Consider the following 25,860-nt stretch of genomic DNA (forward strand, 5'->3'; position numbering starts at 1 on the left):
TGGTTCTGTTGACTCCTTTCATCACAGCACCCGTCTGCAGTCAACATTTGGAATTTTCTGATTCAGATTATTCAGCAAATTAATATCTTTTTGGTGCCAGGCATGAAAATACACTAAAATGCTGTGATTTTGCTTAAAGTAAAAACCTTCCTTTCTGAATATGCAATATGCGCTGGTCATCGCTTCTCTTGATTACTGCAAAAACCCTGCTGATGGGACTAACCACCACTCACAATCAAAGCCCTCCAGATAATTTCATTTTTAACTAGTCAAAAAGGACACACGTCACACCACTGTTCAGATCTCTGCTCTGAGTTCCTATAGCTGCCCGCATCAGGTTCAAAGCTCTGACTCTTGAATACAGAGCGGCCAACTCAACAACACCCCTCCACCTGATCTTAGGTCAGGTCAGGTCTGCAGTCTCCCCCGTCCACTGCACTCTGCTCACGAACCGCGTCCGGTGGTCCCAATACTACACAATAAATTCTAGGTAAAACTGTTCAGCTCATTGATCCCATGACGGTGGAACGAGCTTCCAAACTCTGCACTCTTAGCAATCTCACTCAAATATTAGAAAACTGCTGAAAACAGAACTCTTCCACAACTTCCTGTCCACGTAAATCCTATTTGTTCTTTCTTGCACTTGCATCTCATGTAACAGAAACACTATTTCTCACAGTACAACAGCACTTTGCTTTTATGTTTGACTTAGAGTTTTGGATAAAAGCATCTGAAAAAATGATTGAATGTAATAAGTTTACTGCTTCGTCACGTGAAAAACCTTACAGCCGTTACACATTGACGGCTGTAATGAATGTTGATTGTGTCTTCCTGCTTGTACTGTATATGTTACCTTCAACCGTGTATTTTACTGACAGTCATCCCCAGATATCCTCAGTGTCACTTCAGTTAGCACTGGTTGTGTTAGGACTACAGGTTTGTGGGTGTGAATAAAGCCACTTTCAAACCAAAAGTTTTTTATGTCCAAAATTCTGACATTGCTGCAACATATGTAAAGGGCGTAATATAATGCAAGCTTTCAGATAAGAATTGAAACTTCTTGAAGAACTAAAAGCAGATCAATTTGAGACTTCATTTCAGTCTGCATACAAATCGGTTTCACTTTAGTGGGCAGCATTTAAAATGTTTAGTGAGCAGCATTTAAAATGAAGATTTAACCAATCAGCAATCTAGTACTCAAGTCCTTGTGCTGTAATGGGTCCACGATCTCAAGCATTGTTGTTAATGTTCACCACTGAAATTCCCGAACTACAATTCGTTTACAGAGAAAAACAAAAATGTGTCTTGCACCTTCCTGATGTTCTTTCTAAGCTTTCTAAGCAGCTTTCTAAGACTCTCTTAGTATTGTAGGGGGAATATGCACATATGGCTTCCCCAACTCTGTTCAATTTATTGTTTTAATCTGTCACATTTTGCTAAAATGAAATAAAACATAATTTATGTGGACGTGATTTAAACAAACTGTTACCGAATTGGCACCCTAAGTAGGATTTCACAACATTATTCTGCAGACTTGTATCTTGTGCAGCTGTGCCTCTTCAATGTAGACGTAAATTTAGGCATGAAGGCAAAAAAAAAAACAGAAAAGGCTTTAAAAGCCCCCACTTAGGGGGACCTCAACAGTTGTTGACTGTACTACTACTGTATGAAAACAATTGGAATGAATTTTGGTTTGTTTAATGGGATGCAACACAGTATGAGGGTTGTGAAACTTGCTGGATGATTTGATAAGTTAAATATTATGATTATTATCAGTGGTGAAAAAGTTAAAATGAGCAGTAGTTGCTTTTGAAGAATAACTTGCTTTTAAAGAATAAGGAGTATCACTTTGATAAACCAAAAAAAAAAAAAATCCATGAAAATATCATTACATCATTATCATTACAGGGAGTGATTTTTCTTTTTAAATCACTGTCCGCCTAAAGTTCGAGACAAAGAGATTTTGCTCTGTGCATTTGCTATATGTCTCTTCTCCTGTGCTGTCACTCTGCAGTGACACAGACACAGAGAAGGCTGAGAAGAAATCCGATTATATGCAGAGTGTAATCTGGTCTATTAAGTGCATGTAAACTTTGGAACCTGGTTTCTTTGAGCAACTTGGTTACTTACAGTAAGTTCCTGTAAACACAGTCAATAGCACAGCAGAGCCTCACTGAGCAGCTCGTATGGCTGTAGACCACTTGGCACTTTAAACAGGCCTCAGACCTCTGAAGGTCAGTGATGTAAATACTGTGTTTATAGAGAATGGGAAGTTGTGTTGTGTTCTTGCTACAGTTGTTAAAATGAAGGGTTGCAAAACGTTTGTAGAAGCGATCTTACTAGAATCTGACGCTCCAGCAAATACTTCACTCCAGACACGTTGTATGGCGAACATTGAACATTTATTGTGCTTGCTTCTCAATTTAGCCGATGACGTGTCAATTGTACGAACAAGTTTAAGCGCAATAATCTCACTAGCACGTTCGGAAACAGCTTCATCAAACAAGTTTCTCAACATCCACCTACGTGAAGAATTCCATCCTGAAGCATTGGATTAAGTCTATGTATATGGCTCCTCGGTTTCCCTGGTTCCTTTTTCAGCAGAGCTGAAATTTCGTCCCGAAAACTCTTCTGCTGACAGTGACAAATTATTTCAACCTTTGCTTCCTGGAGCTCATCCACAGTTAGGTTCTTCTTTCTTGTTTTGTAGTTCAGCATTTTTCTTTGAAGCTGACTATCTTGGACAATATTTCCTTACAGCTCCCTTTTCCTTCTGGACGATGTTAGAAGCATATTTTTCAACCTCAGAAGCAACACTACAGCCTGCTTTAGTTGGTCCATGATGAGTAGTGCTCTATCAACCTTTGCCTTATATCAGTGCATTCCTCACCTGCGAGAACATTCCCTGTGACCTCTCTTTTCACCTCAGGATCGCCTACATCAGTCTCTTAAAAGTCTGGATTTCTCGGCCACTTCTCGACTGCGTGTGTAATGAAGTCTGGTCCAGAAACCCACAGCTTATTACCCAAAAAGGCTTTCACTTTCTGACACCTTGATGCACCATCTGCTGAATTAAGCTGAGAGTTCACATAGTGACACTGTAAAACTGTTGAGATCTGCTGAATCGCCGAGACCCTATTAGCCACAAACGTGTGAAACCTTGATGTCTCCTTGTTGATGTACTTTAGTACTGCTGTACTGTCAGTCCAATACAGAGTCCTCCAGTGGTAGCTATAACTCCTTCCTTAGAATTTTGTCCATACGTATTGCCAAAGTTGCTGAAGTAAGCTCCAAACAAGGGATAGTCATGGGCTTTAGGGGGGCACTCTTGCCCTTCCATACACAAAGGCACTGTGAACTTGGTTACTGATGTTTCACTGGACTAAGTATGTTACTGTCCCATAGCCATCCTTGCTACCGTCTGCAAAGTGATGAAGTTGAGCAGACACAGTCTGACCAAAGCCTTTTGGTTTCAAACATCTCTGAATTCCAAAGTTGTTTAACTGCTCTAGACTTTGCACCCAATGGGACATTTGGGCAAGATGTTCAGGCACCATCTCATCCCATCCCAATTTCATACTACAAAGCTCCTGCATAATTTTCCTAGCATATAAATTCCCAGGTGCAAGCATTACTTTGAATTTGAATTGATCTGACTGAATGCACCATTGCATGCCCAATACCCTTTCCATTGGAAGTGCATTTCAATCCAGATCCAGATCCATTATTTTTATCGCCCTCTCCTTCTCCGGAATGGCTGCTAACACCATCCGATTGTTGCTGATCCACTTGTTTAACCTGAAGCCACCCATCTGACATACGGTCTTCAAACTGTTATAGAGACCTAACCCTGTTCAACAGTCTCAACCGATTCGTCGACCGTCGACCGAATCGTCAACTGAGCTGGTACGTAAACGTTTTGCAGCTACGTATTTAGCGTGCAAGCATCAAACAGATGTGTGTTGTCATCTGCGCATCGCCTGAGTGCATAGCTAGCACAACTGGGCGATGACGTGGCTCCAAACAGGTGCACCTCCATCCTTATTCTGCCATCGGCTGACTAACGTCACCATCTGGCCACCATAGGAATCTGAGAAGGTCAGTGTCGGCTGATGACACCTTTACATGGTGGAACATAGCCTCCACATCTGCCACTATTGCCACAGGCTCTTGACGAAACCTAGTCAGAACTCCAATTATTGTACTAGTAAGGTTTGGTCCTTGAAGGAGCTTCTCATTCAATGAGGTTCCCTGATAAGATGCGCCACAGTCAAACACCACACGAAGCTTAAGGTTTTTGGGATGGTACACCCCACGATGTGGAATACTTTACTGGTTTGTACTCCATCTCCCATGTGCCTTGCGCTGCTTTTACTTTATTGTACTTTATTTGTATTAGTATACTCTCCAATGCCCTTATTGTATAGTTGAATTGTAAAGTGTATTTTGTATTTTTATATTTATGTGATCTGGATCATAGGCTCCACTGTTAGAACTACCTGTAAGCACCATGGATCCGAGAGAAATGCAATTTCAGTTCCCTGCCTGTATGTACGTACTTTACATGTGGACATGTGTGAAGAACTGACAATAAAGCTTGACTTGACTTGATACCAAACCTTTCCATCATTACAGCCAACGTCTTATCCGGAACCTTCACTGCGTATTTTTTGGTGAACGTATAATTTGTGAAGGCAATATAATCCATCTTAAATGAGAGATTCCTGAGAAACTTCCTCTTTAGAGTTGTAGCACGTTGTTCTGCTACAACTGTTTGGCATTTTAATGTCCAAATCCTTTAATGGGAGATTAAGGCAGTAGTGTCCATCTACCAACTTAGCAGATTGTGACACTCTTTCCATGAACAGAAGATCTGCCTTAGACATCTCATACTGCTCCTCTTGACCACCCTCAGGAAAGTCATACTGAAACTGTCGATTCCCACAGGTCGTCCAGTCGTTGCTATTGTTTGTTTCCTTGACGACCGGACAAGAAACATAAAAGGTAAATTACAAAGGCAACCATCAAAGGCAAACTATCAAAGCTATACGATGTCACCAATGACATTATCAGTAAACAGAAACAACACAACACACAATACAGTAGGGTTCACAATACACAATACATACTACATAAAACAAATTAAAACTGAACTTAAAACTGAGGGAACCCTTGGTTGGCTCATACAACATTCGTTTGGCTTAAATTTGATAAAATTGTTGAAATTTGATGGAAGTCGGGTAAAGATAAGACAAGACTATTCTACAGACCTGACAGAAAGTCCGAGCACTGATTTCAACTCACCAATTGAAAGTCGGGGATCCTTACAAATGGTGCAAAATGCACTTGTCTTTTGGGGGAGTGTGTTGTTCACACACATTTGCAGCAGTGTACCTAAACGCCTGCTGCTGCTGATGTGAAAGTTTATTCAAGCAGATTTAAAATTCCACAGTAAAACACATTAACTAATGAATTATGGACCTGTTCATTAGTTTTGTTGACAGTAAAACTAATTTGCCAGACTTCTCCTTAAAAACAGACCTAGCATGATGTATGTGTTGTCTCTAAAAGCAAACACAAAAAAGACGAATGTCTTTAGGCTCGTGGCCTATAACAAAAGTCACACAAGCTGAAAGAAGCAGATGGTGATGAACAGTAACATGTATATTCCACATAAAAAAGGCTAAATGAGTATTCATTGGGACAAATGTATATTTAACGTGTCCTCACAGTCTTCAATGAGTTATGTTCTTTACTTACTTTCCTCTGCACTTGCACAAAGTTGAAAAATGACGCCCCAGGTGCAGGACAGGAATGAAGGCTGCATAATGGACCCATAAAAGACCCCTTCAGTTTTGGCTGGCAGTGTGACCCTGTCAGCCAAATCAAGTCCTGCTGCATATCTCCACTTTTAACAGCGGATTAGGATATCTCCTGGATGAGAGATGTCAGAGGCCTGGTGCCTTGTAGCCATTATCTGCAAATGCTTACGGATTAAAGCAGCTGCACTGAAAAACTGCATCTAATTCTCCATTTGTGATAATGAATTCTCCACGTTCTGTCAGTTCTCATGAGCTGGTCCTGGGATGCATGCGCAGGGCTTATGGGGTCCTTGAGTATTTTCTCTGTCCGTATATCTGAAAAATGTAAGCACATATTAGACATGACTTGATTTTTCATGCTAAGGCCGGGGAAACGTGTTTTAAACAAGTGATTTATAAAGCTACAAGGCTGTGCATCTGTTGGGTTGTGGCTCGTAATGAAACGCTGCATTCAAGCACATTAAATATTTATTTTTTTTGCATAATTTGTAATCTTTTAAATGCAAACATGCAGCAATCTCATTTGCTGTAGTTATTTGTCCACTTGGAACTCAAAATGCTTCTACAGTGTTTCCTTCATTCACCTTCTCTTCACTCTTCTTCTAGCACATTGGCTCCCACTGGCCCTTCTCTCTCCTCCTCTCTGATCCAACCCCCAACCCCCACCCCCCCCCCCCCACCACCCCCGACCACCATTCTCCTGCTTTTTCTCATCACTGTCTTCTGTTCCGTCTCCCACATCCTCTTGGAGTCTCCTCTTGGTCTCATGCTCATGACTCATCGTCCCACATGGAAACATTTTCTCTGCGAATGTGAGGGAGCTTTTACTGCTATTAATGAAAATTTAAACAACCTCCCCCTCTGAGCTGAAGCAAAGGGAAAAAAATGCAAACCACCTTTTTCTCCTCTAATCCAAACACTTTGACTTGTGATGAAAGCTCTATCGTAAACTTGTGATGCATTTCAATATTTGATTGTAGCAAACAATTATATGTCACATCAGATAAGTTGTGCACCATGTGAGGGCTGCTCTATCTGCAAGTGAACACTGCCCCCTACTGTCTAATCTCCTCTCTTGTGTAACTGTGTAATCCTCTCCAGCTATCATTGCAGAACAGGTGAGTCCACCTGGTTTAAACACTGCCAGAGCACTTCCACACTCGAACAGCTTTAGTGCTTTTGTTCATGGCTGCCCTGTTAAACTTCATGATACTAATTCAACCTTTGCAAAGTGCTTTTGCAAAATAGTAGAAAGACAAAATGCATTAAATCACAAGCCTTTTTACTGCTTCATCCTGTGCCTGTTATTTCGATTAAGTTCTTAGATTTTGCTTTGCATCACACCTGGTGAAATATTTAAAAAAATTTGGGTGAATATGATCTGAATATGTCCATACATGGAAATTAGATTTGGGTGTGTACATTTTCCAGTGTTCCACTTATAAATAAACTTTCATTGGGGAATGGAGACAAATGATGCTGGGAATCAACTAGGGGACCAGTCTAATGCTTTGCTTTACATGCGGTTCCAGAGGGTAACCAAGTACATTTACAAGAACTGTATAATTTTTGTTACTTGTTCTTGTTATTAGATGCTTATATTATTTTATACTTCTACTTTTACAATAGTCGTTTATAAGTTGTGAGCAGTTGTACCAAATACTAATTCTTATTCCTAATGTAGACAACAAAGATCAGGAAGCACTGGACTAAATTACTGACTCTGTACTTATTGGCAGCATTCTTCTACATAAGTAGTACTTTTAGTCCAGGGCAGGAGTATATCTTGTACTGAGCCATTTTTACTTTGTATTGATACTTTTACTTGGGTCATATATATAACCATAGGCATGTAACAATATCAAAAACTGTTGATTTGCCTTATTTCTATTTCAATATGACAAAATGTCATATCACTACATCCCCAAGACTCTTTCCATGCTGATTACAAAACCAGAGGCTTTTTTTTCCTTCTTCTTATTTTTTCTTCTTTTCGCACAGTCAACACAACAGAAACAGATTTATCTTCATTAGAAATTAGAAAGGTTGATTTTGAAAAGTCCGTCAAGAAAAAGTGTCTGTGCTCATATTAACTTGTGCTGCAAAACACATTCTCTGCGCAATAGCTACGCTAAAGGTAACAAGACGTCTGTGAAATCAATCAGCATGTAATGGAGGCTGTGTTCACAGTGTTAGAGCACTGTTGGTGCAAGTGCACCAAATAAAAAAAAAAAAAAAAATAGACAAGAAAAACTGTACATTTTGAGCTTACTATTATAGCAGAACTGTGTTTTTATACACCACTCGAGAGCCACGAAGTTGCCTGTTACATCATGTCTGTGGCATGTTCTTTAAAGTGAGTCAGAAGCCATCTTTGACCTGACGCCTGCAAAATAATGACTCTTAGAGAACATCTGTGCAATACGCGCTAGGACATTGAAACCGCTAACATCCCATGAGTCCATATTTTTTCCTCACTATCAGAAATAAAAGGTATGCACAAATACAAAAGAATGCACGTTTGGCAAAAAAAAAAAAATCCCCTTCTCTGTTTCTCGTTTGATGTTTATGGCCTCAGCTCACTGCAACAAAAAGAAGACAGAACAAATACAAAACAGCCGCTTAAAAGGAAAAAGGTCGGACAGAAAACATCAGAATGAAAAATCCATTGCAATGGGAAGTCCATTAGTACGTTGTAAAAAAAAAAAATCAAAAGCAAGACTGATTTGACTATTTTTGTCACAACAGATGTCATTAACTAAAGAGCATCTGAGAAGATGCTTTTAGAAATGGTACGTAATAGTATCAACAGCCGTGACCAGTGAAAATGGAAATTACCTGACTTCACCAAAAAGTTCAATGGTTTTTGGCAATGAAACTAAAATATTACAATTAAAGCATCAAGTGATCCACCACTGGCTGACTCCAGAGCTTTGAAGATTGATTTACTTTCCATAGACAGGTTTTTCAAATTAGATTTATTTCCCTCTGAAATTTCTGCTGCACAGGCCTACTTCTCCGTCTGTATAAAATCTGTCAGTATAAATAGGAAGATTTACAGCAACTTTGCATTCCTGATATCCACAGTGCATTTGAAGTGCTAAGGAATGCTTTTATCCAAGTGCTTTATTATGTTCCTCTTGGTCAGCCGCACAGACTGGTATTGGGCGATTCAGAAGGATTCAGCCCCACAAGTGGACTCCAGTCAGGTTATAGACACGTGAAGACTAATTAAAGCCAACAGGATGCACCTAACCACAATCAAAGGGGCAGCAAATAAGAGATTTCAGTTTTCCATTATAATGAATTTGCAAAAAAAGAAAAAGAAAATCCCAAAATATGTTCTCACTTAGAGGTTTCTGGGTGGAAGCTGATGAGCACAAAGGACTCATACAATTCTAACATAAAAAAGTTGATTCAAATTGAAGAGCTCTGTAGCATTGTAGTGTAATAAATGGTATCAAAACTAAATCTACTGTTAGCAAAATACGTGTGGCCCGTACGGGGATCGAACCCGCGACCTTGGCGTTATTAGCACCACGCTCTAACCAACTGAGCTAACCGGCCTGTAAACACACGTCACGGCCTTCACAGTGAACTATATACAGTTACACAACTAAACATCAATAACGATGTTTTTTCACACTGCAATACCAGCTTCTGCAACTTGAGCCCAGCGTTTCATCACTGCAGCCGATTTATGAGGCTCCATGTGCCAACTTGTCCAGATTTAGTTCCGTTGTGAGTCGGGCTCGGGGTCAGCAGAAGTAAAGCAGAGGTATCGGGTCTGTAACTTTGTCTCTCCCACACACACGCACACACACTTGTGCTGACTGATTCTGGCATGTACACAACACATGGCTGAACACTTTGAGTCAACACGTGTTTGTACACAACTAGAGCACAAACACACACTGAACCATTTCTAAATATAGGTGAGAACTAAACATTACATTAAGATATTCAGGGGAATGAGTAAACAAAAAGTCAAATTCACCTAATAATGTCAGCAAATGTCTTTCAATGTTAAGAAAATGCAATAACAACCATTTTAATTATTAATAAATTGACAGGAGATACACAGAGCATGTGATCAGACTGATAAAAACAATCCAGCTCATTAAATATAGTATACATCTTCCTTACCATACTGAGGTTCAAGCAATTATAAAATCATAGTCCTGCTTCAAATCAAAGGCAAAAATACTTTTAATTTTGTAGTACCAATAAACAGATGCTGATCATGATGTCAACCATCTACTTATGCCTTAAAAAAAAAACTCAATGCAGACCCTGTCTTGTGTTTAACATATCAAACTTCTAGGAAGTTAATGAATAAATTGCATGAGAAGTAACGGGATGGTTTTAGCTTTACGTCAGCATGTTAGCCTGAATCACTGGAGGCACCTTTGAAAACGGGCCGAGGTGCTTGTACTCGTTTAGGAGATACCGTGGACTTAAAGGTCAGTGTTACCTCAATCATTTTAGTTATGTCGTTGTGAAATAGATATATAGAGGAAACAAAACAGCCGACCGTATTAATGCCAGGCCATATTTTTTCGGAACCCAGCACCAACCTGAACCCGAAGGAAAAAAAGAACACTAAATTAGAAACAGCAAAATATTTATTCACCAGTGAAAACAAACTTCAAAAAAAATGAGGTCTGAGGACTGCACTCAACACGGTGATGCATGCATGCATGCCAAGACTTCTAAAACCTATTGACATTTGTTTCAAAGTAATCTGTAAGTGCTAAAATTGAATGGTCGGACTGTACATAACGATTTCTGTGTGTGTTTTGTGTGGAATAGGTCTGCGGAGTTAGCAATTAAAATATACTAACAGTGAAGAGAAACATACTTGCTGTAATACCTGCTTTGAAAATCAGACCTGACACTTGCACATCAAGTGGGTTGCAAAGAGCACAAAAATATAAATACAACATTGCAGTTGGAAAGATAACAACATTTTTAGATATGAATTAACAGGGGAGGCGCTGTTGCTCAATGAACATAAACAGGTAGGTCTTGGAAAACAGCCTGCAGCATTCATGCAAGATGATGGGTGTGTTTTTGGTACATCTTTATGGGGGAGTGGGACTTTGCAGAAAGTAAAGAGGAGGAAGAGTCTATCCAAAGGTTTATTCTCCCTCAGTACCAAGCAGGTGAGAAAGGGTGCCAGTGGTTGTGGTGGGTTATCAGTTCTCAAGGAAAGCCACGTAGTCAGTGAGTCTGGCCAACTGCTGCTCATTTGGAACCAATGAGACCGGGGGAGGATCTGTGGAGAGAGAGGACAGAGACACGGAGGAGGAGAAGTGAGTCAGACGGGGATTCCTCATAGCGCCAAGTGCTATCCATCTTCCTAAAACTGGTTTTAACTCTACAGCCCATGTGTTCTACCTTGCAGAAGTTCAGCAGGGCCTGGGGTTTAAGTTAACCATGCTGCCCACATCTGCACATGAGCTCACCGCATCCCCTGACATCTTTTAACATCACAAACTACAGCTTCTGCCCATTAAACTGCAAAACACAGCCTTGAAAGCATTAGACTTCACGTTCACCCCAACCAGGGTGAGATCCACTCGACAACCAAAATTACCAAGGGTTTATATTAAGTCCCCATAGTGCTGTGAAGGGGAAAAACAAGCAGACGTGGGGATTAATGGTGAGTGGGCTAGCGAACTGGGCCTGGACATGTGCACAGCATATGCTTCAGCAGTAAAGTTGGATGAATACGGAAAAAACGACAGACCCCAGCCTCCTTCTCTTGTGTCTGTCTAAATCAATATGCTTCTCTTACAAGATAGATTGAGCTAACATTGTCGGATAAGAATTCATAGAAAATTAGGGAACATTCAGGAAGAAAAGGAAGGGGCTGGAGAAGGGGCGTTTGACAAATTATACAAGGACGTTTGACAAAGTCAAGAAAAACAAATTCTACGAGAAGAAAAAAAGTCATCAGTTTTTCTGTGGGATTAAGAAATCTAACCATATTTATGTGTCTCTAATAAAATCCAGGAGGCAGAGTAGCAGGAAGGTGGGTGCAGGATAACTCATGAAGAGAAATCCACAGTACGCCGATTGCAATTTAAAAGAGCTATACTGCCACCTACCTGGCTTTTTGGGCATCACCATCCTGGTGGCGGGGTCTGCTTGCCAGCCTTGGCTCACCACCCCTTTGGACCAAGATAGAAACAGGAAAATTCCCCCCACCCCCATCAACAAATGTTTGAAGAAACCTTTGCATTTGTTACGTACAATGTTGCTAAAACATTTCCTGTCGTGTGAATTCACTCACCCTTTACTGACTCCTCCACAGAGTAGCCCACAAAGGCAGCAAAGTCTTCAGCTGTGATGGAAGTGTAAGCCTGGGCCACAAGGCCATATGCCCTTTGTCGTGTGCTCTCTGTGAACAATCCATCAACCACAGAGAAACTAAAGTTAGATAGGTACATATGGACTGCATACGTGCTACAACTGTGCTCTGGTTCTATTTAAAGTGGGTCACCGCAACCAACAGACACACCAAGAGTATGCATGTCATTTAACGAGTTATACAAGTGCTGTATTTCTTGAAACAAAGAAACTAATTAGCAACAGCTACTGGTTGTGGTCAGCGAATAGCAACCAAAATGGCTACTTTATTATGATCAATAACAGTCATGAGTATGTTTTGGTAAAGTTGCAAGTAAATGCTCTACATAGGACATTTTCTCACTCCATTGTAGGATTCAGTTATGGTCCAAGTCTATTAAGTCACCTCCTCTTGCCCCATACAACTACACACACACACACACACACACACACCCACACACACCCCTCAAACTAAAACAAGAGCTTCTCTGCTAAGATAAAATGGAGTGTGTCTTAACAAAAATGCTCTGAGTTGTCTGCTTTTGGGACTAGGGTTCCCTTTAAAATAAATGTTCCATTTCATTGTCAGCCATTGTAACTTATAAGCTAAAATAAATACAAAATGAAAGTTTGTCATAGTTTACTAAAGTGGGTTTGACAGGAATCACGGACATTATGTGCAAGTGCTTAACATTCCACAAAGTACTAAGGTCCTTATCAGCAAGTGCCGCCTTAGGCTGCCCAACCTATCTAGTTTGACCTGACTCAGTGCATGTAGTTTGTGAAGATAATAGTAAGAGTGATGAAGCTTTGTGTCACAGCATGGAACAACACACACACACACTAGCATTTATATGCTTCTGCTGTTGCAACTATCACGTAAATGCTGCAGGGTTGTGGCCTTTCGTGTTTTATAGCCTAGCAACGGTTTGTGTGTACCAACAGTCAGCAGCTAGCAGCAGTAACAATAACAAGTGGGACGGGAAGAGACAGCTGTTCGTGGAAGGCAAGAGATTTGTTCCCATTCAGCTGTCCATGGAGCTTCCTGTCCTCCGTGTTAGTGTACCGTCCTATACACAAGGAGAAAATATCAACTTAAAACTATATCAGTGTTTGGACATATCAGACTTTGGACAAGTTATAGTTGTAATTATCCTTATTTAGACGTCATGTTGCTTTGAGTACAGTCTGTTTTTAAATTGCCACACAAGGATAAAACGGTCTATCGTTGTGGTGCCGCAGTGCTGGTGAATGACTACAGAGCAAAGTCACCGAGGTGTTTTCCCATCTGCTAAAATTGATCCATGTTTCACCCTTCATAAATGTGCTTCCTGTCTTGGAGCAGCTTTCTTCCACCTACTGGCTGCATATTACAGAAGGTCATCTCAAGGGGGTTTTTTGTAACCAACTCCCCCGTGCACACATGTATATTTTTACCATGGCCTCTTGACCATTAGAACCAGCCTTTCTTTAGTATGTCTTTTTGACACTTTGGAGTTGGGTTAGAACTGCTGAGCAAGACCTGCATGAGTGGGAGGATGGGAGATTTATGGAGGAGAAACAGGACCTGACCTGTCTTTCTCTGACAGTCTATTCCAGGGCCGCTATCATTTCTCACCCCCTCACTTCTTAAAAATAGCCTTCACTTTTCACCAGCAAAGGCAAAGCAGACAGAGCATGGCAAGGGCTTTTTATTTTTAAATAACACTATTGCCAAGTAAGAGCAGCAGCTGACTGGGAAACATTTTAATGGAAGCACTCAAAGGAAAAATCAATATGACCAAAACAATTATGGTTCTTCATAGATTTCTTCCTTTGTGTACTCCCTTCATTTAAATGCTGCGTTTTATAGTAGCCATAGCAGTATAGAAAACATATGCTTAACTTCATGCAGGTTTATTTTACATTCCATAAATGTCAGATTTGGTGATTACAAGGAGCTGGGCTCATCACCAATTCAACAAAAATAGACTAATCTCACAAGCTACCATACAGTACAAAGAAAATTGAGTAATCAATCTTCAGACATTCTATATTTACATTTATCTAGACCCATTGTGTTATGTAACTGGCTTAGAAGTACAAAAGTATAAAAAGAAGTTAAGAAATGAAATATTGCACCGAAAGTACCAGGGCCAGCCATTTTAGCCCTCATCCACTGCAATCCTATCTCATTTAGCATCAAATACAGAGCATCTGCCAGAAACACTGTACTATAATTTGTGCCTTTCAAGGATTTTTTGACATGAGTCTATAAACACTTGAGTTGTCATTATTCCTCCTCCTCCTCCTCCTCCTCGGCATCTTCAAATTCATCATCATCAGAAATTCGAAAGTCCATTTTTGTCAGGACTGCTTCAACATGCTCTGTCGACAAAGTGAAGTGGTCCATCTTCTCAAAGCCTGGCTCTGGTCTTTCCTCCTTCAGTGAGCATTTGGCTGCATCTTTGGTCTTTATAATAAGGCCTTTGGAGGCTAACAAAAATTCAGCAGCGCCATTCTGCTCCAATGCTCTCACAGCTGTGTCTGTGAGCTCTGAGCTAGCCTGCAGTCGTTCGCCATAACGCTGAGCCAGTGCCCGCAGAGCTTCCACTTTTTCGTCTTGCTCTTTACCGATCTGTTCTAGCAGGATGGCCTTGCGCTCTTCGAGGACAGCATATAACAGGTCGAAGCGTTCAGCTAGCCCTTGCTTAGCACGCTGGGCATTTTCCTGCACAGCACGGCAGGCATCTTCCATCTGGTTGAGAAGGGCCTGTAGGCGTCCATTGCTTGACATCAGGGTGTCAATAGCATTACTTAGTTCGCCTTTCTGGGTTTCGTAAACACTTGCTAAGGGGGCCACTTCACAGTCCTTATGCTGACCAAAGACTTTGCACATGGAGCAGGTGGGTGTTTGGCAAGTCACACAATAGATGTTGATTTTCTCATCCTCGTGTTCTTGGCACTTTGGCTCTTTGGATTCTTTAGGCTTCAGAGTGGTCTCCGTACTATTGCCACTGCCTTCTTGTTGCTGCTTATATAGGTCAATTATATTTTCTACCAAGAGGTTGCGCTGGAGACCGTGCACACCATGACGGTCAAGCATAACCTCAAAGCGGCAGGTAGGACAGCGAAAGACACCACCAGCAAAACGGTATGGGTTGCGTGAGTCATATAGATCACTGGCACAACTACGACACAAGTTGTGCTGGCACGGCAGGATGACCACAGGTTTAGTGAACATGTCCAGGCAGATAGGGCAGCTCAGCTGCTTCTCCAGACTGTCCATAGGGCTAGGGGGCTGAACCATAGATCCTGTCCTCTGGACATCCATTGTGGAAAAGTCTCTATAGACAGCTAGACCAGGGTGCTAGTAACAATGTTCAAGAAGAGAAAACCGAAAGCTTCACTTTCTGCTGGTTTAAAAAAAATTAATAAATAAATAAAATGGAGGGCTCACACTGACAACGTCTCCTTGAGGTGGGCCCTTACTTTTGAAAAGCTGATTTGGGTTCTGACTAAGAGCCAACAGCCCAGTCCTTTATACCAGCCTCACACAGCTGGTGACACCCGAGCCTTTTGACCAACCAGAACACACATTCCTGCCTGCTTGCTGGCCAGGGATCTTTTCACAGAAACAGCCTCCTCCCACCTAGTGCAGCATGTGTCACGTGTCCCAGTGGGCACTATGTCACCTCTAAGAAGGACAGAAGTGGTAGACTGATCAGAGACAAACTGTGTCAATGTAACTGGCTCAGACGAGATCCATTCCTAGAGACAGAGCTCAGTCTGAACTGTAAACAAGTCAACATCAACATCTTGTGACTGTTGTTTTTGTCATTTTCTCTCTTTGGCTTTGTTGTCATACGATTTAAAAATTATATAAACTATATAATCTAAACCCTGTTTATGACAGTAAACACTTTATTTTCAGATACTCTTGACATTAATGTCTGAAGGCAAATTGCCCAATTTTGCAAATTAATTCAGTAAGTAAACAAGTTTAAGTGTTCCTTTGGAAAAAACAAAACCATTTGTTTGGTTTTGAAAAAAAAAAAAAAACACTAACAATGAAGAGGCGATCTTACTCGTAGAGTTGTATGATAAACACTGAACATTTCTTAAATTCCACGTTTCTCAACTTAGCCGATAACGGAGTAATTATACAGTACACGTCTATGAAAAGTGATTTCACAAACACATTCACTAATCAATTCCACCTAACAAGGCAAGAAACCGTGTGCCTACACACTAAATCAGTCACTTTCACCTTGTTGCGCTCCCCACTACCTTGTTGTCTGTTGCTTCTTTCAGCTCTAATAGCTGACTTTAAATCTCCAATAGCTGTAGGTAAACTACCTCTCTTCTAACAAAATTTCTAAAAACATTGTTTCTGCGACTACTTTAATAGGTAAACTTCAAAGTTAAACTTCAAGGGCAAACTTCAAAAGGCAGTTATATGATGTCATAATGACATCATCAGTAGACCTATACATACGCTTTCTTTATCCATCCAACCTTACAATGCACAATATAAACAAACGAATGAAACCCTGGTTGGCTCATGCAAACACGTTAAGAGATTTGAGTTTTTGATCAGTCGAACAATAATCTGCAAAACCTCACCTTTGTCTCAACTAATCTCTTCGGTCAATTTGGTATTATTTTTCTCATTTTACAAACTAATGGCTAGAGAAAGTCTAGGGCAAACAGTTGGGACTTTCTATTTGCTTTTCATACACAGTTTTTTAAAAAAGGCTGCAAGATGTTTGATTGTTGGCTTGAGAATGATACTTATTAAGCAACTTTCTAGCAATTATCATCCCTGGTATCCCCAAGTGCCTAATATGTACATCATAATAATCACAATAATGTACATCAGCATCGCTAACAGATCAACATGAAGTACCGTAAACATGAGAGAGAAACTATTCTTAAACTCTTACACAAGGGAACCATCACATGGTACAAAGGCCCAAACACTTACATGGACGATGAGGATGATAAAATCTGTTGTTTCTCAAAATTCTTCTTAAAAACAAAATTTAAAGAAAGCCGATGTATGACAACACTACACATCAGAAAGATTTAAATATTCAGTTCCATTATGATAAGGTTTAAGATTCACATATGGCTTCTGAGCATGTACACAAATATCTTATTCTGAAAATTGTGTTTTAACCACAAGGGCTTGAAACTGATGTCACAGATGTGGACATTTCTAATTTTCAAAAGTGTCAAATTTGTATTTTTCTACTTTGTCCTTTCGGCTTGAGTTCAGGGTTGCCACAGCGGATCATTACCACATTTTATTTCACTTCAGTTTATTTATATAATAGTTATTAGTGTGTTCAACTAGTGCCCCCTGCTGACTGTAATTCGAAATCCTGTCGAGGAATACTTGATTCAGTTTAAGGTCTGCACAGGGAAATTTCCCAGAGTCAAATGTGTAAAGCAATGGAATATAATTTGTACATTTTACTAGGCTGAAAGCCTTTATGACATGTAAAACAGTTGAGAATAAAAGTAAATCAGATAAGATAGGATTTTCTTTTACCTCGAAGGGCTTCCATAACTGGAAGAATAGACTCTGTCCACTGGTGAGCTGCAATGGCTGTGTAGATCCCTGGAAAATCTCGCTGCCAAATGCGCTGGCCAACTGCCCAAATAGCTGTTAACTCAGGGTTTGCCTGTATATAAGAAGTGGAAAACCGTGCAATGCAGTAACTGTAGCCTTGTTTTGAAATGAGTCCATTTTTCCTTTTCCGTCCATTCTATAGTGGAATTTCATCTGCAAGTTAAGGCTAGACATAACTTTATAATACAATCTCCTAAGCCTTCAGCTGACAGGATACAGGATAAACAGTAATAATTTATGTAGTTGAACACACAGTTAAACATCACATAGAAATAAAGTAGCTCTGGTCGCCTCAGCCGGCACAAGTTATTGTGGCAAGAGACAGTGCTTGTAAATGTTCCTATTATTATGAATTGCCAGTAAATGTTGAATGATGTTACTAAAAAGCAGATCTTATGAACCATTCCATTTGAGCTGTAATGGGTTAAACTGTATAGTGTATTTAGCATTAAATATATATTTTTAACTTTAATAGAAATTAGCTGATGTCAGACATTCATGGTTGATTTCTTTTTAAAATCCTATAAATAATTTTTTACATTAAATATATAAGGGTTTAACAAATGTCATTACAACTGGTGAAAGATACTTTCAAGTTGGAAAGTAGCAAATAGCCTTTGTTCATTTTCATGTAACATGAAAGTAGCATGGGTTGCGCAAAACAGGACCTATGTAACATGACAAACATACCGATTTTATTGACTGGGGAGTCCTCTTCCATAGATACCTGGCATTATTCCTATAGAACCAATAATACATGTCATTGAACACAAAGAAAATCCACATGAATAGACAGCAATAAAAGACAAGTTTAGGAACGACGTAAGTAATAGACTTCAGATAAAAATATGCATTAACAAACTAAGCGTGTCATTTGTAAACCCATGTATTTCATTCAATCTTTGTTTATAGTTACAGCAACCAATGTCATTACTATCATAATTAAGCCAACTGATTAACTTAGATCTCGCACTATGCTATAAAGACATTTAATACATATTAGGTGTTGCCGGATTGTGTGATATACTGTAGCTATTATCTATAAGGAACTATAAAGCTCTTTTCCGACATGGGATACATGGAATTGCTGCCTTTACTAATCTGTTAAAGACATTACAATTAATATAATGTTCTTCACAACTTCAAACATGCCCGTGACTTTGACAGAGAGAGCCACTGTACATGCATGCAATACTGGCCATAAATGGCAGATCATTTTAGATGCTGATTTTATTTAAGCCATTTTATTTAAGGTGAAAAAGTTAACCAATGACCAGTGTGGTGTGAAAAATAATCTGCTGATCATGAAGAGTTAATATTTTGTGACAAAACGTTGTTAACATATGCAATAGGTTCCATTTGTTTATTCCTGGCAAATAATGTTATTACACAAACAATATATTAATAATCCTGACATTCCGTTAAAAAAATTATTTTGCTGTTATATTTTGTATATGTAAGAATATCTAGAAGAAGAAGAAAAGTGCATTCTAATTGTTTATTAACTAAATATCGAGTGCATTTCTTTTCTTAGGAACATCTCAAAACTGCAGAGACGGCATATTGCCAAAAGTCTGATGATGATGATAATATTAATAATAATGATAACAAGAAGAAAAAATTACAATAGCAATAAAAGTAATAAACATTTTACATAAAAACATGCTGCTCTAGAGAGAGTTGGCTTACATGTCATTATGAAGTAAATACAGTGCCAGCAACTGAGCGTAGACCTGAGGTGTTGCAATGCCTCCTGGAGCCTGGTAAAATAAATGCAACTTGAAATTAAAAAAGCAGGTAATCAACCTTTAACTCCTAAACATTCCACATAGTACATTTTAAAGAGGATTCTATGACTAAGAAGAAGAAGGAAGAAATGTTTGCTTCAGCAAGTAATAGCATTTTAGTCTTGATTTGTGTTTCTTAGCCTCAGCTAATGAAAGAGCATTTTACTTTATTTTACTTTTTTGATCTGATTTATTCTACCCTGAATTACCCCAAGCCACGTGACAGCTTGTAACATTAAAAGAACCCAGTTAAAACAAGCAGTGTGTAGGTTTACTAAGTAATCTCTGAAGATCTAGCTAGTTGAGTCGCTCTCCACTTTCTAATAATGCAAAGCAATGGCACATAGCAAATAACGTACGTTTAGCTGAAGGCCAAAAGTTTACTGATATTGTTAGTACGTGTTCAGACACGAACATTAAATTGTAGCGTATAATAATTTAAAAGTTCCTAACACTGAAATTAGCTTCGAGCTAACGTCTTAGCCACAGCGTTAGCTTAAACTGGCCCTAAGCTAGCTAGCTAGAGTCAGAAACAATAATGTTATCATCCAAAAAGTCTATAGGGCATTCGTTATTAGCAGAAAATCGGAATAATTTCACAAATGCATACTCACCTCGAGCTCTTGAGCTTCACATTGCTCTAATAATTTATCAAAATTTTCCTCCATAATCACAGCAGTAGGCATGATGATGCCTAGCTGTTGCGCCGGAAACTTCTTTTTCTACGCTCACTTCATACGTTGTAGTAGATTAGCGCATCAGATGTGTTGCTGCCACCAGCTGGGTGAAACACGAACTACAAAATCATCACCTCTAATCTTTTAAAATAGATTATAAGCAAAAAGTAACCTATACTACAGTTTAACACAATACATTCCAATAACATCCCATGACAATTAAATTATATTAATAAAGGATCCATAACTGAGTACTACACCCACAGATTTTTTGACTTTATGTAATTAAACAGCTGACAAATCTAATTCTTTATTCTTTGCAGTATCTTGCACTGGATTTATCCATAACTCAGTACTATTAAGGAAGTGTCTGATCCGTCCCAGATTCATTCTGCATCACGACATTGGGATGTTGACAGTATCTACAATTCTACATTTTGTGCCACTTTTGGACAACTGTTTTCACTAAAAATAAAAAAGAAATGATCATGAGCATTCTTTCATTTTTGTCGACCTGCATTTAAACCTGGGCTATGCAATGTTTCACTACAGTTCTTAAGGATGGCTATCACCGTGCTCTGTAATAAAATGTTCAAATGTCAACGTTTACGTGTGTTTTTAAAGTTAAGTTCCATCTGGGGAAATGCACCCCCGAGAACATTGTGTGGTAATGTTAACCTAACAGAATAATGTCACTAAAGTTACTTAAAGTTACAGGTAAAAGTTTCAACAAGTCTCTCTTGGTTCAGTTTAACCAGTTCTCAGTCATAAATAGTTTTCCGATTGCCAACTCTTTGATCATGTTATTTAAATAATCTAAATGGGATCATTTCTAACACTTTTAGAAACATTTCCCAACAGTTCACTCTGGTCTCATGTACTTAGACTTTTCTATATATTTGTCAGTAGAGGCTACTGTAGGTAAGCGATTTATGGATGCAGTGACAGAGGACATGAAGGTAGTTGGTGTGAGAGAAGAGGATGCAGAGGACAGGGTTAGATGGAGGCAGATGATTCGCTGTGGTGACTCCTGAAAGAGAACAGCCCAAAGAAAAAGAATTACTACTATACTACTACTATTGTAGGTATACTTTAATCTATCTATCAAATATATATAAGTACACGTGCAAGTACAGGTCAAGCTTACATTTTTTACATACATGTCAGTAAATATCAAGTTTACTTTCTTACTTCTAATTTTGGATAGTAAATCTCTTAGGAGTACATAAAAAGTAAACTAAAAGTGTATTCACCGAGTTTTAGCTTAAAGGAATTATAATAATGCTATACTTAAATATGCTTTTTTTGTAAGGGCAGTGTCTCAGCAGAATTGAGATTCCCTTAAATACACTAATGAACACACCATCTGCCAAAGCTGAAGACTTCTCGATATTAATTCTTTTTGATCTCTCCACGTTCTTTCATGCTGTTGACTAGACATCAATTATTCTCGACTCGACACCACAGGCAGAAACTCTACATTCTTCTACTATTTGGACAATTTCCTTTTATTTTAGTTTTTCAGCATCTTGCTCCAAAAAGAAACCTGGAATTTAAAATTCTAAAACCTACACACCTTTGCAAACAGTATTGTGTTCTTCTAAACCAAAGATTGTGATAAGTCCTAAAATAAGGCATGTCATCAATTGTTATTGATTATGTGCCTTTAAAACTTGTAAAAGCTGGCATCATAAATCCTCAAAGTTGCAGAATGACTTTGTTACAGATGAATTGTTAGTAGAGTAGTAGATTCGGTAATGGCTGAAGTCACCACTTGAAAGCAGCATTGCTCAGTTCTTCTGTTTATAGGTGACTGCATTTCTCAGACTGCCCTGTGTGAGAGAAGAAAATATTTGATGATGGTGTAAACAGATTCAATACTAAACTATATTCTTGATCTTCTGCAAAATTATGAACAAAGCCCACATGTAATCGATTATAATTAGATTAGAAGCCCCTTTTTAAAAAACACAAAATCTGCTCCTCCTACATTTAAATGCAGTATTCTGAGCTTTTTCTGCAAAGCCTTCATCTCATACAACAACTTATAAACCAATAGAAAATAGTTATAACCTCAACATTTGAAGCATTTTCAATAACTCTGGTTACAAAAGGCTAATTAAAGTGATGAAAGGGATGCAAAATGGTCGGGTAACAATTTAAAGGACAGAATCCCTTACACACATGAGTAAGTCAAACAATATTACAAACAAAGTCTTACTGTAAATCGTGTCCAGTCAATGAAGTGGTTTATCAAGTGAATTATCAGCTGTAAACCTGTCACAACTGGCTTTTCAGAATAATCCTTAATACTATATTTGCACACCAAAAATCTTCCCTTCTCATAGTTCATAGCAACACAAAAGATGTGAAGTCAGTTGTAAATAAGTATAAGAGACCATGTTCCTCACCAGCAAACTGATGGTTCTTAAAAATGTTTGATGTTCACCACTATGTTGCATCCTCTCTTCTTTTAATAACACTGCACCCAAACTCTTTTATTACTGAGCACATTTTGCTCCAAAACCTGTGCACAGTTTTCAGCGTTATAAATGAACTGTAACCTTTAAGCCCTATTATATAATGTGACAATTAACTTCTGTCCATTACTTTTTCAACACGTAGAAGTTTAGGTTTGGAAGCTCGCATATTATTAATTCATCCAGTCCTGCTGGGTCTGTTCCGGGTCTATTTCTGCTGTATAAATGATGCACTCCAAGAAGAAACCTGCTCTGTGTTTGAACAAAGTGAGACATTTGTTTGTGTAAATTCAGGTCAAGTAGTGTGTGTCACTTTGTATCTAGCAATGAGGTCACCTTAGTCTTGTCTTATTGCTGCTGTTCCCTGTAGATGGCTTTTGGCTTCTTCTCCATCTGTTCCCCTTCTCAGGGTGAAAGATGTTTTCTGTTGGTTGTGATTGGAGAAAATGAAAGAGGAACAGGAGCAAACAGCAGAGTAAACAAAGGCAAACAGATGCAATAGACACCTGGTGGACATATATTTCTAATTATTTCTGGTATTCATAATAGATGTGAGCAAAATGTTTTATTCTTGGTTTGCATGCATTACTATGGAAGGGTTCATTATCATAAATTTCTTTTGCATTAATTAAAAATATGAATGCTCTCCTTTCGCTCTATCTCTAGACACTCACCTGGATTTGCCTGATGGTAGGATTGTCTCTGGCTGTCTAAAAAAATAATGTTTCCAAACCTCAGTGAAAAGGAGGATACTGCCTGAGGGACTTCTGCAAGTTTGGGATGCATCATTCATTGCTGCTCACTGGAACTTATATTAAAACCATTTTTTAATTGTCTAAAAATTCTTTTAATAGGTGTTTTACTAATTTTCTTTACCGTCGACGCCTGGGTTGTGGGAGTATAGTCAGTTTACCCCAGATGTTTTACTCCTCGGGCACATCATTCAGCTCCTGCTGAGGGAGTCCGAGGGATTGAGACCAGAAGAGAGATACATTAGGATGGATTGAGTCTTTCCTGCAGTCTCTTTCTTCTAGGGCAATTTTGATTGTGGGTTGTCCAAAATAGCACTTTATAAAGATCTTATCAAGCTATTCAACAGCTCGTTGTCTGTTCTTACTAGCCCATAAATATGGCTCAGTAGGTCCATGTCCTATCTGTCAGTAAGCACAGTTAGTGGTTATCATGCATGTCATGCTGTCTCCCCATAGCAAAGGGAAATGGTGTTTGGCACTGAAAACAATATTGAAATATTAAAGAAGCAGTTCAGAAGGCATGAATAAGTGCAAAGAAGCTGGTATTTATTAACAAAAACATTAACTGGACGGCACTGCCGCCTCACAGCTGGAAGGTTTGCATGTTCTCCCCATGTTAGTGTGGGTTTCCTCCGGGTGCTCAGGTTTCCTCCCACAGTCTAAAGACATGCACATTAGCTTAATTGGTGACTCTAAATTATCTGTAGGTGTGAATGTAAGTGTGAATGGTTGTCTGTCTGTGTGTGTCTCTCTGTGTTGGCCCCTGAGACAGAGAGCAGACCTGCAGTGTGTCTCTCTGTGTTGGCCCCTGAGACAGACAGCAGACTTGCTCCAGCCCCTTTACAACCCTGAACTGGATAAGTGAATATAGATACTGGATGGATGAACAGAATAAACAAAAATATAACTCCCAGCATATCAAAAATCTTAAAGTAAAGCAAAATGAACAAAGAAAAAAACTTTGCACAACTCAGCAGGAATGATTTTGTGTGAGTGCAGCGTTTTTTTCAGGTTTCTGAGTGACCAACATAACATTTACAGTGAATAGTATGTTACAGCCTGTTGGTTTTGCATGATCTTGACACCGCTTTTACATTTTATGTGGACTTTTTTTAAATTTGTGTTTTTCTTCAACAGTGCTTGTGTGGAGGGAATGTTTTTTTAAATTGTGCACATGTAAAGTAGGCCTAAGTGTAAAACATTTAATGTGCAACTTTAGGTACATAGTGCACATCAGGGGATTTTTTAAAACTTAACAGAGAATGGGCGGTAAGTTTTATCCTTAGTCTCAAAGGATGTTGGTGAAAGCTACAGTACAAGATAATTAGGACAATTTTAGGACCCGTTTACTCCTTCCAATAATCATGGGGGGCTTTCCCAACTGGAGTCAGGTCAGAAACAATTTATGGCCTAAAAGATCAGTAGTAAGGGTTCTGACAAAACCTTAATGAGACTGAGCAATTGCTCAGGAAGTGGGGAGGTCACCCACCAATCCTGCTCTTTTAGTCCATACGTCAAAGTTTCCTTGGACAAGACACGAAACCCCAGGCTATTGGTGTGTCTGTATGCGTATGTTAAGAAAAATTGTAAAGAGTGTTACAGTATATAAGCAAACCAGTTACCACTTACTCCACAAGAGCTCAGAATGTGGCCCATCTTGAATCGTAAACAACGTGTACCAAAGAGAAACTAAGGAAGTATAAATCGTTAGATGCCTATATCAATATCTGAATGATCATGTACAATTTAACAGATGACTTTAGATGCGGTTCAAATCCCACCCCACCAGGTGTGGCCCCACCCAACCACTAAGGGCCCAGATAAAAATGGGAGGGTTGCAGCAGAAAGGCCATTTGGAGTAAAAACTCATGCTAAATCAACACGCTGAACATGTTCCGGTGTGGCAACCCATGAAGTGACAAGCTGAAAGCCATTAATATTACTGCTTAATAACTGTGGGCCAAGAATTAGATCCTACAAGAAGCACAACTACGTATCATAACTTATCTTATCGCAATCCTGAACTGCTTTGATCCTCTAGCTTTTTGTGTTCTCCCGCCAAAAACAGCACAGTTCATCACCATTCACGTTCTGTCACAGATGAGATTCACAGATAGTAAGCGGCTGCATATCAAGACCTTTCTCCAATGGATGCAAAAATGCAATATTTATAATTTACTTGTACTATAAGTCTGTGTGTGGGGGGGTTGACAGATGTGTTGGCTGACATCATGAAATATGTTTGAAGTGTATATGACTGCCTTCGGAACTGCTCCTTGAATTACACTCATTATTTAAAATGTGCATTTTGAAAAACACATATACACACACACAATCTCAGGACCTCTGAATTATTCAGTTAAGCACATAA

The 25,860-nt window shown here is 39.2% G+C and overlaps 2 protein-coding genes and 1 non-coding gene across 3 annotated transcripts; all 3 read right to left on the bottom strand.

Annotated features, from left to right (window-relative positions):
* Positions 1–9,315: 9,315 nt before the first annotated feature.
* On the bottom strand, positions 9,316–9,389 carry trnai-aau (transfer RNA isoleucine (anticodon AAU)). The gene has a single exon. It is a non-coding gene; the product is annotated as a tRNA-Ile (tRNA).
* Positions 9,390–10,429: 1,040 nt separating this feature from the next.
* On the bottom strand, positions 10,430–20,330 carry cops8 (COP9 signalosome subunit 8). Its single transcript, XM_067516518.1, has 7 exons — positions 20,195–20,330; positions 19,483–19,553; positions 18,484–18,532; positions 17,713–17,845; positions 12,121–12,228; positions 11,936–11,998; positions 10,430–11,100 (listed from the first exon to the last, which is right to left on the bottom strand). Exons 1-7 carry the CDS (start codon positions 20,264–20,266, stop codon positions 11,021–11,023), a joined length of 576 nt encoding a protein of 191 aa, XP_067372619.1. The 5' UTR covers positions 20,267–20,330; the 3' UTR covers positions 10,430–11,020.
* trim63b (tripartite motif containing 63b) lies at positions 13,853–17,676 on the bottom strand. Its single transcript, XM_067516517.1, has one exon. The coding sequence runs from the start codon at positions 15,487–15,489 to the stop codon at positions 14,449–14,451; it is 1,041 nt and encodes a 346-aa protein (XP_067372618.1). The 5' UTR covers positions 15,490–17,676; the 3' UTR covers positions 13,853–14,448.
* Positions 20,331–25,860: the final 5,530 nt, after the last annotated feature.

The sequence above is a fragment of the Channa argus genome, chromosome 9, assembly GCF_033026475.1.
Source record: "Channa argus isolate prfri chromosome 9, Channa argus male v1.0, whole genome shotgun sequence".
NCBI lineage: Eukaryota > Metazoa > Chordata > Actinopteri > Anabantiformes > Channidae > Channa > Channa argus.